Source organism: Lagenorhynchus albirostris, chromosome 10 (assembly GCF_949774975.1).
Source record: "Lagenorhynchus albirostris chromosome 10, mLagAlb1.1, whole genome shotgun sequence".
NCBI lineage: Eukaryota > Metazoa > Chordata > Mammalia > Artiodactyla > Delphinidae > Lagenorhynchus > Lagenorhynchus albirostris.
In genome coordinates, this window is record NC_083104.1 from 84,075,961 (window position 1) to 84,092,745 (window position 16,785).

Sequence of the window (16,785 nt, forward strand, 5' to 3'; positions counted from 1 at the left end):
ATCCCAACATCCTGTGTTTGTCCCTCCAAGTTCCGTAAAGCTGGGTCCTTGGTCTGCATTTGGTCTGCATCTCTGATGGAAGGAGAATTTGACCAGCTGCTTTGCTGGTTGATAACAGTGATTTCCAGGTTCCTAATAGGAAGTGAAGGAATCTGCTTTTCCTAGCACCTCTCTCACATTAATGAAAATTCAGAATATATACAGAACTTGTGGGACTAAAGTGAAGCATGGCCCAAAGGAAAAATGATAGATTTAAATGCTGCTTACATTAATAAATTAGAAAGTGTAAATGCAGGCAGTCCTTCAGGTAGTGTGAAATCTTAAAAGTGACTACGCAAGGCAGTCTTAATAATCAATGGGAAAAGTCATGATTGTTCCATGATCTTTAAAATTTTTTATCAAAACATTAAAAACTCACCATCTATCATAAATATAAAGGGAAGTGAAAAACTAATATTAAGGACATTGTAATTTTAAATATTAAAACAATGAGAATTAGTGTCATTTCTTTTTTAAAAACTTACCAAAAATAGTTGAATGGTGCTTGATTTTTTTTCTTATCATGCAACTTGTGATACAGAGTGAGTGTCCTTCCTATGCTTTGGGGAATTGTCATGTTTCTTTCTAAGTTTGGATTAGCTTCCAATATTTCATCCTTTGCATTTTTAATGGCATGAAATATCTCTGAGAATTCGTTTAATATGAAGTATTTTGCCAGTGTCACTTTCTTTGGAACTTCTTCCTTTTCATCACAACCATTTTCTACATTTATATCAGTTGGCCTTTACTAAGTTCCTCTGGTTTGCATAGCTAGTCTCTTCATAGCAACAGTGTCAACATTTCCCCGGTCAACTGTTACTTCAATAACTCTGTTTACCTTCGATTCAAATTCTGCTTCCAGGGTTATTACTTTCTCTTGTCTTGCTGTACTTTCATCTTCTTGGCCAAATCCCTCTTGACTATTGATTTTTGTCGTGTGAGTTTATCACTGGAAGACAAGGAGGCAACTAAACTACATGCTTTCTCTTTTTGAATAAACTGAATAACATGTGCAGTAACCATGCCAACAAATTTTGGCCAACGAATTTTAAAATAAGTGACACGATTAGGTCACTGATCACAGTGTGTATGTGTTATTTGTGCAGTGACTTGTGAAGTAAAAGCGAGCAGTGAATTTTGTAGTTTATGCAATGACTCACCATGCAATGACCTTTGAACTGTGTTTTTGGGCAAGTGGTGTTATTTAACTAAACTGTGGTAACTGAAATTCATTTATATCAAAACTGTGCAATGTAAAGACTGTCGCTATAAAGTTAGCATCCCACTAAAGAAGCTAGGAAAAACAAAAATAAAGTGAACTAGTGGAAGCAGAAAGGCTAAATAATGGAAAACGGGAAAAAATAATTAGGAAAAAGAAAACAGTAAAACTAAATGCAAGAGTAAAGAAATAGCAAATAAATAAACACACTTAAAAAATAAAAGATTAACCAATAACCATTGTGGTTTGTGAAAAATCAGGAGACACAAGTACAAAATTTAGAATAATAAAGGAGCTGTAGTTACAAAGACAGCGGAGGTTAAAATCATTAGAGACCAATTTGCTGATCTCTAAGAGAATATCTTTAAAAAATTGTCTTGAAAAATATAATTTACCAAAACTTATTACAAATTATTAGCAACTCTAAATAGAAAAAAATTCATTAAAGAAAAATAAAGATAATTGTCAAAGAACTGTCATCTGAAAAAGGGCACCAAGTACAAATTGTTTTAAAAAGCAAGTTTACCAAAGTTTTAAAGAAAAGGGAATTCCAATGCTGTTCAAACACTTCCAGAGTATTAAAAGGACATCTATCCTCCATATTATTTTTATGAATTGAATAAAAATTTGTACCAGAACCTGAACATCACTGCACACACAAAAAAGGGAAAAGAGATCAATTTAATTTATAATATTGAAGTATAAATTGTAAATGATCCATTGGCAACCAGAGTTCAACAGAACATTAAATGAGTAACATACGATGCCCAAGCAGGGGGTTATATAAAAAAATGCAAAGGTGACTATTAAGTTTATTTAAATAACTCATCATAATATACATAAAGAGGGAAGGCCTATGCTCATTCTTCAGAGATGCTCAAAAGGCATTTTATAAATTTCAACATGCATTCTTAACAATTCTCAATAAAGCAGATATAGGATTCTTCGTCATTGTATGATATAGCTAATGAGGAATAGTGTAGATCTTCAGCAAAGTGAAGGATAAAACAAGAATAGCCACCCTATTTAACATTGATATGAAGGTATGCGGCACTGAAATCAGGTGAAAGGAATTAGAAGTGAACTAACTAAATTGAAAGGAAGCAGTGAAATGTTTACTATTTTCAGACATCATTGCAAACATGTAAAACCCAACAGAACTATATCAGAAAGCCAATGCAAAAATTAGTCAATTCAGTAAGATATAATAAGATATAAAAATGCACAAAAATCAGCACTTTCATATAAAACAAGATGCTGGAAGATATGAATTGGGAAATACACTATTTATGGAAATGAAAACAAAATACCTAGAGCTAAATGTAATAAATGTGCCACACATATTAAGTAAACTGGTCCACATCAATCACATTGTCCCAATTTCCCTTCAGATGAATGACTGAAGCAGCATCTGGGACTAAGCTCAATTCTAGAGAAGGGACTTGAGAGGAAGTCCTCCTCATTTGCTCTCAATTGGAAACCCAGGGAGATAGACTGTCTTCCTACCACTACTTTGACCTGTGTGAACACTTGGAACTGTGACCAGCATGAGGGTGTAATGCCAGGGTCGGAAGAAGACCAGTGAGACTGCAGGGCCTTGGAGCCTGGGGCTCTGATCTATGATTGTTACCACTGATGTTTAATGCTTGTCTGCTGAGTGGAGTCCAGGTAGTTCAGTAATACAGGACACCAACACCTATTTAAATGATTCATCATACAAAACACCCACAAATGATCACACCGCTATTTATAGAAAAAACCAAAAAAGGAGTTTGAGTTACTGTTTTCTAGTCAATTGTGGTTAGCCAGATTGCTGGCTTCCGGTGAGACAGAGAGCAATATTCCCCCATCCCAGATCAACGTGCCCTGGACAACGTAGGTCACCAGGGCAAAAGGACCCCAAGTTGAGGACCTCAAACCACTCGAGCTTTTGAACAACTTCGCTGGCCTACAGAATCCAAACTTTTCAGATACAGAAGTAGAAAAAAAACAGGATAATGTACTTTACAAGAGCTCTCCACACCTTCAGGCCCTTTATATAATTTTCAGTCATTTATAGAGACAAATGCGTCTTTTATACTTTACAGCTCCTTCACTCTAAGGAACACTTTCTGTATGTATTAACCATAAACTTTCCTGTAAAACGCATTCTGAAGAATTTCTTTTGCTGCAGTTGATTTCTGAAGACCGTTGGAGCCTCATGGGGTCTTCTATACAGTAGAAAGTCAGTCACTAAATTACAAACGGCAGCTGAGTAGTAAAGTTTATAACGTAAGTATCGTACTTACGTTGAGTCCACAGCTCTTTCAGAAACATGACTGGCTCTGAAAAGAGCCTTTGGGTTGTAACTGGAGCCTGTTTACACTTTGCAAGTTTACAGGGAGGTAGTGTACTTCGCTACAGCCTTCGTGCCCTCGGACACAGCGTGCTTAGCCAGCTCTCCTGGCAGCAACAGGCGCACGGCCGTTTGAATCTCTCTGGACGTAATAGTCGATCGCTTATTGTAGTGAGCCAAGCGGGAGGCCTCGTTTGCAATACGCTCGAAAACATCAGCAACGAAGGAATTCATGATACTCATGGCTTTCGATGAGATACCGGTGTCGGGGTGTACTTGCTTCAACACTTTGTAGATATAAATCGAATAACTCTCTTTCCTGCATCTTTTGTGCTTTCTTTCTTCTTTCCTTTGAGTCTTTGTTATGGCTTTCTTAAATCCTTTCTTAGAAACAGCAATACTTCTTGAAGCCTGATCTGGCATAGCTGGTGTTAAGCGCTCTACCGTTAACAGTCCTAACAGCTCCCACCAACGCCAAGAAAACGAAGACAGGCCGTAGGCGGTTAAGGGTGGTATTTATAGGGGCAGCACTCAAGTGACGTGTGGAGAGGCCAGTATCTGATTGGATATCTGGGACTTTCGTGTATGTAAATGAGGTGATTCCCGTGAGCATTTCTGATTGGATAGATGGCCATCAGCCAATCAGAAAGCAAAGCACACTCTACCGTCAGACTATAAATATGCCTAGTCGTAGGTATTACAGATCACCGTATTGGCGTCGCGGTTTCTCATTGAAGATATGTATGGGTGTGGTAAACAAGGTGGTAAAGCCCACGGTAAAGGTAAATCTCGCTCATCCAGAGCAGGCTTGCAGTTTCCGGTTGGTCGGATCTATCGTCTGCTCTGCAAGGGTAACTATGCCGAGCGCCTTGCGGCTGGTTTGCCTGTGTATTTGGCAGCGGTGTTAGAGTCCATAACGGCTCAAATCTTGGAGTTGGCGGGCAATGTCTGCTGTGACAAGAAGACGCGCATTATCTCGTGCCATTTGCAGCTAGCAGTCCGTAATGATGAGGAGCTCACCAATTTGCTGGGTGGTGTGACTATCACTCAGGGTGGCGTTTTGACGAACATCCACGCCGTGCTGCTGCCCAGGAAGACCGAGAGCCACCATCACAAAGTGTAGGGCAAGTAATCCAAGTGGAGGTTACCGTTGAGCAATCTAAACGTCCGGTGAAGAAAGATACCAAAGGCTCTTTTCAGAGCCACTTAAATTATCATTGAGGGCTGTGCCTGGGCTGTCTGGGTCTGTAATTGTGACGTATTCCAAAAGTAGGCAGCCGAAAAGATCCGTTAACCGTAACTTTATCATGTTGATTCTAGCACGTGAGGTTCTTTGCAGCTTTTTTTTTTTAATTACTGAAGGGCAAGTTCATGGGCCTTCAAGATGCCTATCGGGTGAGAGAAAAAGAGCAAAGCTTCAGCATTCTAATACCCTTTTAAGGCTCATTTTGATAAGTATTCGCGATGCCTGTGGTTTAACACGTGCTTAGAAAATGTTTCTTAAATGTAATGTCCATCAAAAACCTAAGTGGCACATGTGGGGGAGGGATACTAGTGTCTCACTAGAGGTAGGAATGTGACATGGTATACCATAATTGGAATTATTAGGGAGTTTTTGTCAGATCTTTCAAATGGTTTCATTTGATCCGTATTATAAACACCAAGAAAAATTGGAAAGCAAATGAACAGGTAGGCTGTCATAAAGTTACAGAAAATTCAGCAGTTTGCCTTATCTTAAGGAGAAAGTGTCACTGGTTATTCTTTTAAAGTCATTGTTAGACACGTGAGAGCTAAACACATAAGACATACAGAAGCAGGCACGAAGTATAGAGTTCTGTAAGAAATTAAAAGATGAAAGTAAACTACGTAATATGTTGAGCAATCAAGTTACGAAAAAGCCAACCATGTTTTGAATTAATGTACATAGATAAGGCATGTGATTAAGAAGGGCACAGAAGGACGGGAAAATTTCGAAAACTGAAAGGAAATTGCACAGATATATTGAACAAAATTAGATTATGTTTAGCACATGGCATTAAAAACTAAAATGTGAAAATTTAAAATCTGAGAATGCTGATGTAAGTGATTGACTAAATGAGGGATATGTGAAAAATCTTCTAAACAGAAGAATTTCACATCATTTATATAGATGTTCCCCCATCAAGCAGCTGGAACTTAACTCCCCAGACTTACCAAAGTGGAGTATGGAAAGGCTGGGGAAAACAGGAGTGACTTTACAGTAGAGAAAACTGGCAAACACTACCGCAAATGATCAGTGTTAAGATCATCAGTGATAAACCACGTGGTTTGCATGTGCCATTAATATGATGTGTTGAGAAGGGCAATTCACTTCTCTGGTCTTCCTCCCAGCAACACATAATCTCAGTCTAAACATGAGAAAAACGTCAGACAAGTACAAGTTAGGAACATTCTAAAGAATATGAGTCCTCAAAATTATCAAGTTCATCGAAAACAAGGAAATTCTGAGAAACTGTCAGCCCAGAGCAGTTAAGGAGACATTACAAGAAAATGTCAAGTACAACATGACACGGGTTTAATCAGCATATTCCTTATAGTCGGATTCCATATTCAAGGTTCTTCCACATCCACATATTCAACCACAGACTGTATAGCACTGTAGTATTTACTATTGAAAAGTATCTGCGTATAAGTATACGCGCACAGTTCAAACCCCGAGTTGTTCAAGAGTCAACTGTATTTTGGATTGGATCCTGGAACAGACAAAGAGCATTAGGTAAAATCTAATGAAACGCAAAGTTTAGAGTTTAATTCACAGTAAAGTACCAGTATTATTTCCTAGGTTGTGACAAATGCATAAATGTTGACAACAGAGGAAATGGTGAGGTATATGGGAACTACCTTTACAACTTTTATGTAAATCTAAAATTGTTCCAAGTTAGAAATCTTATTAAAAAAAAAAGCACATTTTTTTTAATCAAAGAAGAGTCCCAAATCCATAACAAATGAAATCTCAATAGACTATCGCTCATAAGCTGAAAGTATGAGTGGCTCTGAAAAGAGCCTCTGGTTTCAGATGTTGGTGTCCTAAAAAATGCTCTCTTGTAGCTGTTGTACTTGGTGACGAGGCATAGTGCCTTGCACACAGCGTGCTTGGCTGGTTCCCCAGTCATCAACAGGCATTAGTTCTCTGGAATTCCCTGTAGAGCAGGGGTCCCCAAGCCCTGGACCGTGGACCGGTACGGGTCATGGCCTGTTAGGAACCGGGCCACACAGCAGGAGGTGAGTGGCGGGCAAGCAAGCGAAGCTTCATCTGTATTTACAGCTGCTCCCCATCACTCGCATTACCGCCTGAGCTCCGCCTCCTGTCAGATCAGCAGCGTAGTTAGATTCTCATAGGAGCATGCACCGTACTCTGAACTACGCATTTGAGAGATCTAGATTGCGCACTCCTTATGGGAATCTAATGCCTGATAATCTGAGGAGGAGCTGAGGCGGTGATGCTAGCGCTGGGGAACGGCTGCAAGTACAGATAGATCATCATTAGCAGAGAGGTTTCACTGCACAGAGACCATAATAAGTCAATTGCTTGCAGACTCATATCAAAACCCTATCAGTGAGTGACAAGTGAAAACAAGCTCAGGGCTCCCACTAATTCTGCATTATGGTGGGTTGTATAACTATTTCATTATATATTTCAATGTAATAATAGAAATAAAGTGCACAATAAAGGTAACGCACTTGAATCATCCTGAAACCACCCCTCCCCCCCCTCACCGTCCATGGAAAAATTGTCTTCCTTGAAACCGGTCCCTGGTGCCAAAAAGGTTGGGGACCGCTGCTGTAGAGGATAGTAAAGAGTCTGTTGTAATGAGCCAAGTAGGTTGACTCACCAGTGATGTACTCAAAGGTCACAAACGAGTTCAGTATTCACATGACTTCCATAGAGATGCCAGGGTTGGGGCAAACCGCAGCACTGTCTGTGACATCTCTGGTGCTTCTTGCCTTTCTTTTCATCTTGAGGATAGCTTCTTGGAGCCTTTCTTGGACATGACAGTAAACTTAGAGAAAGACTGGGAGATAGGAGACACAGCCATTATCTACCTTGAGAAAAGAAGGATGGCAGGCTGTGAAGCCACAGAGCTTATTTATATACTGTGTATTCAAATGAGGTATTGAATAAACCATTTCTGATTGGAATAAAAGCAAGAAGCAAATGAATGCAAATAAAATATCTCAGGTCAACTCTGATTGCATAGTACTCCTACTGGCATCAACCACTCAGAAAGCAGAAGGCTATCATGTGGGGTCTTGCTCAAGGGCATTTGAATCCAGGGGCCCCTACAGCTGCTCAGTTTTGTAGATTTCAGCCTCAGCTTGTTTTGAGAGAGACCACCTTCCTTAACCCAAGTTTAAATTTCCAAAGAAATGGATCTGGCCCAGTGTGAATCGTCTGTCCATTCACTGTCCATCAATAGTAGTCAGAAGAGAATGATCCTGAAAACAATGCATCAGAATTGACACATTAATGTTAGGATTATTTGTTCTCAGTTTCCCTGATGCTGAATAGTATTTGCTTATACTTGCCTGTTTTAAAAACCCTGTCCTGTGGTCAAACATGGTTCTTATCTACTACCTGAGCAAGTGAAGGTGACTCACTGCTATTCAAGTTATTAGCCTGATTGAATTTCCATTTTTTTAATAGTGAGGTGAGGCATCATTTCATGTTTGGTGGTATCTTTTTGACATTTTTCTTCCTCCTGGTTTTAAAGACTACCATAATGTAAGTACTTTTTGTCAAATGGTGTAAGTTGCCTTTTGTACTTTTCAGAATCAACCTATGAGTTCTCTTTCTTCATATGCATTTCTTAATCCTTTTCCCATTGTAATGAAATCCTATTTGAGTTAAACTAAAAGCTTATACAGAATAAAATATTTGTAAACAACGTGAATACGTGTTTAGGGTGACATGTGCCTTGACTTTTTCAAACCTTTTGTGTATGTCTTATAAAACTTTATAATTTTCCTTATAGAGCTTTTACACATATTTCATGGAGTTTATATCCAGGTGCCCTTCTTTTTATTTTAGGGGCATCTTGTTGTTGTTGTTAGCTTATACCTTTATTTCTTAAAATAATTTTTCACCCGCTGAAAGGAAACAGAGCACCTTGAAAGACAGGCTGATTTCAGGCCTGTGGCAGGAAATTAAGAGGAGTCTGGGACATCTTGCTGTACTGGAAAGCAAGGAAGCTGTCAAGAACTAATGGGTCAGGTCAGGAAGACACAAGAACCAGCAGGGGTAAGATACTGGTAAAGGAATGAAAGGAAAGAAAGGAAAAAGGGAGAGAGGGGGCAAATATGGCAAAATCTTGATCATTGTTTAATCTGGGTGACGTGTGTGTGGGATTCATTTTAATATTCTTTCTTGTATTTGAATTTTTTCATTATAAAATAAACATTTACATTGTTTGCATTAAAGAAGGCCTAAATATTTAGGCCTTCTTTAATGCAAAGCAACACATATGTGTTATCAATAAAATTAAGTAACACAGATGGGTAAAATAAAAAACATTGATAATTCTATCACTCAGATAATTACTGTACTACTAATTTGTTGTGATGCTTTCTCAATATTCTTCACTACATATGCAAATTTTTAAAAACTAATTTCGTCTTCAATTTCTCATATCATCTATGGCCTAGAAGCACCACTTTGATTATACTACTGCCCTGCTTTCTAATCCATTAGGACTTTCCACAATTACCAAGTACAGTCTGGGCTCCTTGACATTAAAGGTCTTCCAACGTTCTTTCCAGAATTCTTTCTACTACCTTGTCTCCATAACCCCCCCCCCCAGGCTCTAGCCACTCTGGATCTCCTACATTTGAATTCGTATTGGTTTCTGTATAAATGTCATAATTTATCATCTGAACGAGCACTCAAGACCTTTAAAATAATATATTTGGGGATTTCAAAGTTTAAGACTCCTGATACAACTAGCAACTTGTCCCAGCACAGAGCCTAATTTCTGTCAAAAGGCCAAGCTGTTACATAAGCATTGAGCCGAGATCCATGAAAAGAAATTAAGAGACTGCATCTCAGCCTGCAAGGGATGTCTTGAAAACTAAAAAGAAAGTGAGAATCTGTCTCCACAAGTCACAGTGCTTCTGCAATCTTTGTTTCTGCTGGTGGTGTTAGAAGAAGAAACAACATGCCTGTTTTGCTGAATACAGGGAGTGTGAGGTCCCCCAAAGGTCCTAGGCATCACACTCTTTCAGAATTGGGAATTTTGGTTCCAGGAATAAGCTTGTCCCTTGTTCAGCTATGCTGCATTCACTGCACTTCTGCAACTTTGAGAGGTTATAGTTTTGGTCCGAAAAAATGTAATTCCAATGTTGTTTCTAAACTTAAACAGTCTTGTATGTCAATTTTTTTTTTAATATCTGTATTGGAATATAATTGTTTTACAATGGTGTGTTAGTTTCTGCTTTAAAACAAAGTGAATCAGCTATACGTATACATATATCCCCATATACCCTCCCTCTTGCGTCTCCCTCCCACTCTCCCTATCGCACCCCTCTAGGTGGTCACAAAGCACCGAGCTTATCTCCCTGTGCTATGCGGATTCTTCCCACTAGCTATCTGTTTCACATTTGGTAGTGTAGATAAGTCTATGCCACTCTCTCATTTCGTCCCAGCTTACCGTTCCCCCTCCCCGTGTCCTCAAGTCCATTCTCTATGTCTGTGTCTTTATTCCTGTCTTGCCCCTAGGTACTTCATAACCTTTTTTTTTTTTAAGATTCCATATATATGTGTTAGCATACGGTATTTGTTTTTCTCTTTCTGACTTACTTCACTCTGTATGACAAGACTCTAGGTCCATCCACCTCACTACAAATAACTCAATTTCGTTCCTTTTTATGGCTGAGTAATATTCCATTGTATATATGTGCCACATCTTCTTTATCCATTCATCTGTCGATGGATACTTAGGTTGCGTCCATGTCCTCGCTATTGTAAACAGAGCTGCAATGAACACTCTGGTACATGACTCTTTTTGAATTATGGTTTTCTCAGGGTATATACCCAGTAGTGGGATTGCTGGGTCATATGGTAGTTCTATTTTTACTTTCTTAAGGAACCTCCATACTGTTCTCCATAGTGGCTGTATCAATTTACATTCCCATCAACAGTGCAAGAGGGTTCCCTTTTCTCCACAGCCTCTCCAGCATTTATTGTTTGTAGATTTTTTGATGATGGCCATTCTGACTGGTGTGAGGTGATACCTCACTGTAGTTTAGATTTGCATTTCTCTAATGATTAGTGATGTTGAACATTCTTTCATGTGTTTGCTGGCAATCTGTATATCTTCTTTGGATAAATGTCTGTTTAGGCCTTCTGCCCATTTTTGGATTGGGTTGGGGTTTTTTTGGTATTGAGCTGCATGAGCCGCTTGTAAATTTTGGAGATGAATCCTTTGTCAGTTGCTTCATTTGCACATATTTTCTCCCATTCTGAGGGTTGTCTTTTCATCTTGTTTATAGTTTCCTTTGCTGTGCAAAAGCTTTGAAGTTTCATTAGGTTCCATTTGTTTATTTTTGTTTTTATTTCCATTTCTCTAGGAGGTGGGTCAAAAAGGATCTTGCTATGATTTATGTCATAGAGTGTTCTGCCTATGTTTTCTTCTAAGAGTTTGATAGTGTCTGGCCTTACATTTAGGTCTTTAATTCACTTTGAGTTTATTTTTATGTACGGTGTTAGGGAGTGTTCTAATTTCATTCTTTTACATGTGGCTGTCCAGTTCGCCCAGCACCACTTATTGAAGAGGCTGTCTTTTCTCCATTGTATATTCTTGCCTCCTTTATCAAAGATAAGGTGACCATATGTGCGTGGGTTTATCTCTGGGCTTTCTATCCTGTTCCATTAATCTCTATTTCTGTCCTTGTGCCAGTACCATACTGTCTTGATTACTGTAGCTTTGTAATATAGTCTGAAGTCAGGGAGTCTGATTCCTCCAGCTCCGTTTTTCTTTCTCAAGGTTGCTTTGGCTATTCAGGGCCTTTTGTGTTTCCATACAAATTGTGAAATTTTTTGTTCTAGTTCTGTGAAAAATGCCATTGGTAGTTTGATAGGGATTGCATTGAATCTGTAGATTGCTTTGGGTAGTATAGTGATTTTCACAGTGTTGAGTCTTCCAATCCAAGAACATGGTATATCTCTCCATCTGTTTGTATCATCTTTAATTTCTTTCATCTGTGTCTTATAGTTTTCTGCATACAGGTCTTTTGTATCCTTAGGTAGGTTCATTCCTAGTTATTTTATTCTTTTTGTTGCAGTGGTAAATGGGAATGTTTCCTTAATTTCTCTTTCAGATTTTTCATCATTAATGTATAGGAATGCAAGAGATTTCTGTGCATTAATTTTGGATCCTGCAGCTTTACCAAATTTGTTGATTAGCTCTAGTAGTTTTCTGGTAGAGTCCTTAGGATTCTCTATGTATATTATCATGTCATCTGCAAACAGTGACAGCTTTACTTCTTTTCCAATTTGAATTCCTTTTATTTCTTTTTCTTCTCTGATTGCTGTTGCTAAAACTTCCAGAACTATGTTGAATAATAGTGGTGAGAGTGGGCAACCTCATCTTGTTCCTGATCTTAGAGGAAATGGTTTCAGTTTTTCACCATTGAGAACGATGTTGGCTGTGCGTTTGTCATATATGGCCTTTATTATGTTGAGGTTAAGTTCCCTCTATGCCTGTTTTCTGGATACTTTATCATAAATGGGTGTTGATTTTGTCGAAATCTTTTTTCTGCAACTACTGAGATGATCACATGGTTTTTCTCCTTCAATTTGTTAATTTGGTTTATCACTTTGATTGATTTGCATATATTGAAGAGTCCTTGCATTCCTGGGATAAACCCCATTTGATCATGGGGTATGATCCTTTTAATGTGCTGCTGGATTCTGTTTGCTAGTCTTTTGTTGAGGATTTTTGCATCTATGTTTATCAGTGATATTGGCCTGTAGTTTTCTTTCTTTGTGACATCTCTGTCTGGTTTTGGTATCAGGGTGATGTGGTCTTGTAGAATGAGTTTGGGGGTGTTCCTCCCTCTGCTACATTTTGAAGAGTTTGAGAAGGATAGGTGTTAGCTCTTCTCTAAATGTTTGATAGAATTCGCCAGTGAAGCCATCTGGTCCTGAGCTTTTGTTTGTTGGAAAGTTTTTAATCACAGTCTCAATTTCAGTGCGTGCGATTGGTCTGTTTATATTTTCTGTTTCTTCTTGGTTTAGTCTCAGAAGTTTGTGCTTTTCTAAGAATTTGTCCATTTCTTCCAGGTTGTCCATTTTACTGGCATATGGTTGCTTGTAGTAATCTCTCATGATCTTTTGTATTTCTGCAGTCTCAGTTGTCACTTCTCCGTTTTCACTTCTAATTCTATTGATTTGAGTCTTCTCCCTTTTTTTCTTGATTAGTCTGGCTAATGGTTTATCAATGTTTTTTATCTTCTCAAAGAACAGCTTTTAGTTTTATTGATCTTTGCTGTTGTTTCCTTCATGTCTTTTTCATTTATTTCTAATCTGATCTTTATGATTTCTTTCCTTCTGCTAACTTTGGAGTTTTTTTGTTCTTCTTTCTCTAATTGTTTTAGGTGTAAGGTTAGGTTGTTTATTTGAGATGTTTCTTGTTTCTTGAGGTAGGATTGTATTGCTATAAATTTCCCTCTTAAAACTGCGTCTGCTGCATCTCATACGTTTTGGGTCATTGTGTTTTCCTTGTTATTTGTTTCTAAGTATTTTTTGATTTCCTCTTTGATTTCTTTAGTGATCTCTTGGTTATTAAGTAATGTATTGTTTAGCCTCCATGTGCTTGTACTTTTTACAGATTTTTTCCTGTAATTGATATCTAGTCTCATAGTGTTGTGGTCAGAAAAGATACGTGATACAATTTCAATTTCCTTAAATTTACCAAGGCTTGATTTGTGACCCAAGATATGGTCATTCCTGGAGAATGTTCCATGAGGACTTGAAAAGAAAGTGTATTCTGGTGTTTTGGTTGGAATGTCCTATAAATATCAATTAAGTCCATCTTGTTTAATGTATCATTTAAAGCTTGTGTTTCCTTATTTATTTTCATTTTGGATGATCTGTGCATTGGTGAAAGTGGGGTGTTAGAGTCCCCTACTATGATTGTATTACTGTTGGTTTCTCCTTTTCTGGTGTTAGCATTTGCCTTATGTATTGAGGTGCTCCTATGTTGGGTGCATAAATATTTACAACTGTTATATCTTTTTCATGGATTGATCTCTTGATCACGATGTAGTGTCTTTCTTTGTCTCTTTATTTTAAAGTCTATTTTGTCTGATACGAGAATTGCTACTCCATGTTTCTCATGATTTTCATTTGCATGGAATGTCTTTTTCCATTCCCTCACTTTCAGTCTATATGTGTCCCTAGGTCTGAACTGGTTCTCTTGTAGACAGCATTTATACAGGTCTGGTTTTTGTATCCATTCAGCCAGTCTGTCTTTTGGTTGGAGTATTTAATCCATTTCCATTTAAGGTAATTATTGATATGTGTGTTCCTATTACCATTTTCTTAATTGTGTTGGGTTTGTTATTGTAGGTCTTTTCCTTCCCTTTTGTTTCCTGCCTAGAGAAGTTCCTTTAGCAAATGCTGTAAAGCTGGTTTGGTGGTGCTGAATTGTCTTAGCTTTTGCTTGTCTGTTAAGGTTTGAATTTCTCCATCATATCTGAATGAGATCCTTGCTGGGTAGAGTAGTCTTTCTTGTAGGTTTTCCCCTTTCATCACTTTAAATATGTCCTGCCACTCCCTTCTGGCTTTCAGTTTCTGCTGAAAGATCAGCTGTTAACCTTATGGGGATTCCCTCATATGTTATTTGTTGTTTTTCCCTTGCTGCTTTTAATATTTTTTCTTTGTGTTTAATTTTTGATAATTGGATTAATATGTGTCTTGGCGTGTTTCTCCTTGGATTTATCCTGTATGGGACACACTGCGCTTCCTGGACTTGATTAACTATTTCCTTTCCCATATTAGGGACGTTTTCAACTATAATCTCTTCAAATATTTTCTCAGTCCCTTTCTTTTTCTCTTCCTCTGGGATCCCTATAATTCGAATGTTGGTGCATTTAATGTTGTCCCAGAGGTCTCTGAGACTGTCCTCAATTCTTTTCTATCTTTTTTCTTTATTCTGCTCTGTGGTAGTTATTTTCACTATTTTATCTTCCAGGTATCTTATCCTCAGTTATTCTGCCTCAGTTATTCTACTATTGATTCCTTCTAGAGAATTTTTAATTTCATTTATTGTGTTGTTCACCATTGTTTGTTTGCTTTTTAGTTCTTCTAGGTCCTTGTTAAAAGTTTCTTGTATTTTCTTCGTTCTATTTCCAAGATTTTGGATCATCTTTACCATCATTACTCTGAATTCTTTTTTAGGTAGACTGCCTATTTCCTCTTCATTTGTTTGATCTGGTGGGTTTTTACTTTGCTCCTTCATCTGCTGTGCATTCCTCTGTCTTCTCATTTTGTTTAACTTATTGTCTTTGGGGTCTCCTTTACACAGCCTGCAGGTTCGTACTTTCCATTGTTTTTGGTGTCTGCCCCCAGTGGGTAAGGTTGGTTCAGTGGGTTGTGTAGGTTTCCTGGTGGAGCGGACTGGTGCCTGTGTTCTGGTGGATGAGGCTGGATCTTGTATTTCTGGTGGGTAGGACCACGTCTGGTTGTGTGTTTTGGGGTGTCTGTGAACTTATTATAATTTTAAGCAGCCTCTCTACTAATGGGTGGGGTTGTGTTCCTGTCTTGCTAGTTGTTTGGCATAGGGTATCCAGCACTGTAGCTTGCTGGTCGTTGAGTGGAGCTGGGTCTTAACATTGAGATGGAGATCTCTGGGAGAGCTTTCACTGTTTGATATTACATGGGGCCGGGAGGTCTCTGGTGGACCAGTGTCCTGAACTCGGCTGTCTCACCTCAGAGGCACAGGCCTGACACCCAGCTGGAGCACCAAGATTCTGTCAGCCACACGGCTCAGAAGAAAAGGGAGAAAACAAGAAAGAAAGAAGGAAAGAAAGAAAGAAAGAAAATCAAGTTATTAAAATAAAAAAGAATTATTAAAATAAAAAAATTTTTAAATAAAATAGAAAGAAGAGAGCAACCAAATCAAGAAACAAATCCACCTATGATAACAAGTGCTAAAAACGATACAAAAAAATAATAATAACCAAAAAAAAATACACGGACTGACAGAACCCTAGGACAAATGGTAAAAGCAAAGCTATACAGACAAATTCACACACAGAAGCATACAGATACACACTCACAAAAAGGGAAAAAAGAAAAAAATATATATCTATCATTGCTCCCAAAGTCCACCGCCTCAATTTGGGGATGATTCGTTGTCTATTCAGGTATTCCACAGATGCAGGGCACATCAGGTTGATTGTGGAGATTTAATCCGCTGCTCCTGAGGCGGATTAAATCTCCACAAAAGAAAAGAATTTCCCTTTCTCTTCTGTGTTCCCACAGCTCCCGGGGTTCAGCTTTGGATTTGGCCCCGCCTGTGTGTGTAGGTCGCCTGAGGGCGTCTGTTCTTCACTCAGACAGGACGGGGTTAAAGCAGCAGCTGATTCGGGGGCTCTGGCTCACCCAGGCCGGGGGGAGGGAGGGGTTCGGATGCGGGGCGGGCCTGCGGCGGCAGAGGCCAGCGGCACGTTGCACCAGCCTGAGGCGCCGTGTGTTCTCCCAGGGAAGTTGTCCCCGTGGCGGGCTGCACAGGCTCCCGGAAGCGGGGTGTGGATAGTGACCTGTGCTCGCACACAGGCTTCTTGGTGGCGGCAGCAGCAGCCTTAGCGTCTCATGCCCGTCTCTGGGGTCCGCGCTGTTAGCCGTGGCTCGCGCCCGTCTCTGGGTCTCCTTTAAGCGGCGCTCTGAATCCCCTCTCCTCGCGCACCAGCAAACAAAGAGGTAAGAAAAAGTCCCTTACCCCTTCGGCAGGTGCAGACTTTTCCCCGGACTCCCTCCCGGCCAACCGTTGCGCACTAACCCCCTGCAGGCTGTGTTCACACCGCCAACCCCAGTCCTCTCCCGGCGCTCCGACCGAAGCCGAGCCTCAGCTCCCGGCCCGCCCGCCCCGGCGGGTGAGCAGACAAGCCTCTCGGGCTGGTGAGTGCCGGTCGGCCCTGATCCTCTGTGCGGGAA

At 39.4% G+C, this 16,785-nt stretch overlaps 2 protein-coding genes across 2 annotated transcripts; one reads left to right on the plus strand and one right to left on the minus strand.

Moving 5' to 3' along the window:
* Positions 1–3,632: 3,632 nt before the first annotated feature.
* Positions 3,633–4,016, minus strand: LOC132528211 (histone H2B type 1-A). Its single transcript, XM_060164254.1, has one exon. It carries the CDS (start codon positions 4,014–4,016, stop codon positions 3,633–3,635), a length of 384 nt encoding a protein of 127 aa, XP_060020237.1.
* Positions 4,017–4,332: 316 nt separating this feature from the next.
* LOC132527945 (histone H2A type 1-A-like) lies at positions 4,333–4,716 on the plus strand. Its single transcript, XM_060163947.1, has one exon. It carries the CDS (start codon positions 4,333–4,335, stop codon positions 4,714–4,716), a length of 384 nt encoding a protein of 127 aa, XP_060019930.1.
* Positions 4,717–16,785: the final 12,069 nt, after the last annotated feature.

Excerpts from the sequence above, each read along its gene's own strand:
- LOC132527945 (XM_060163947.1), top strand. The coding sequence starts at position 4,333 with ATGTATGGGTGTGGTAAACAAGGTGGTAAAGCCCACGGTAAAGGTAAA.
- LOC132528211 (XM_060164254.1), bottom strand. The coding sequence starts at position 4,016 with ATGCCAGATCAGGCTTCAAGAAGTATTGCTGTTTCTAAGAAAGGATTT.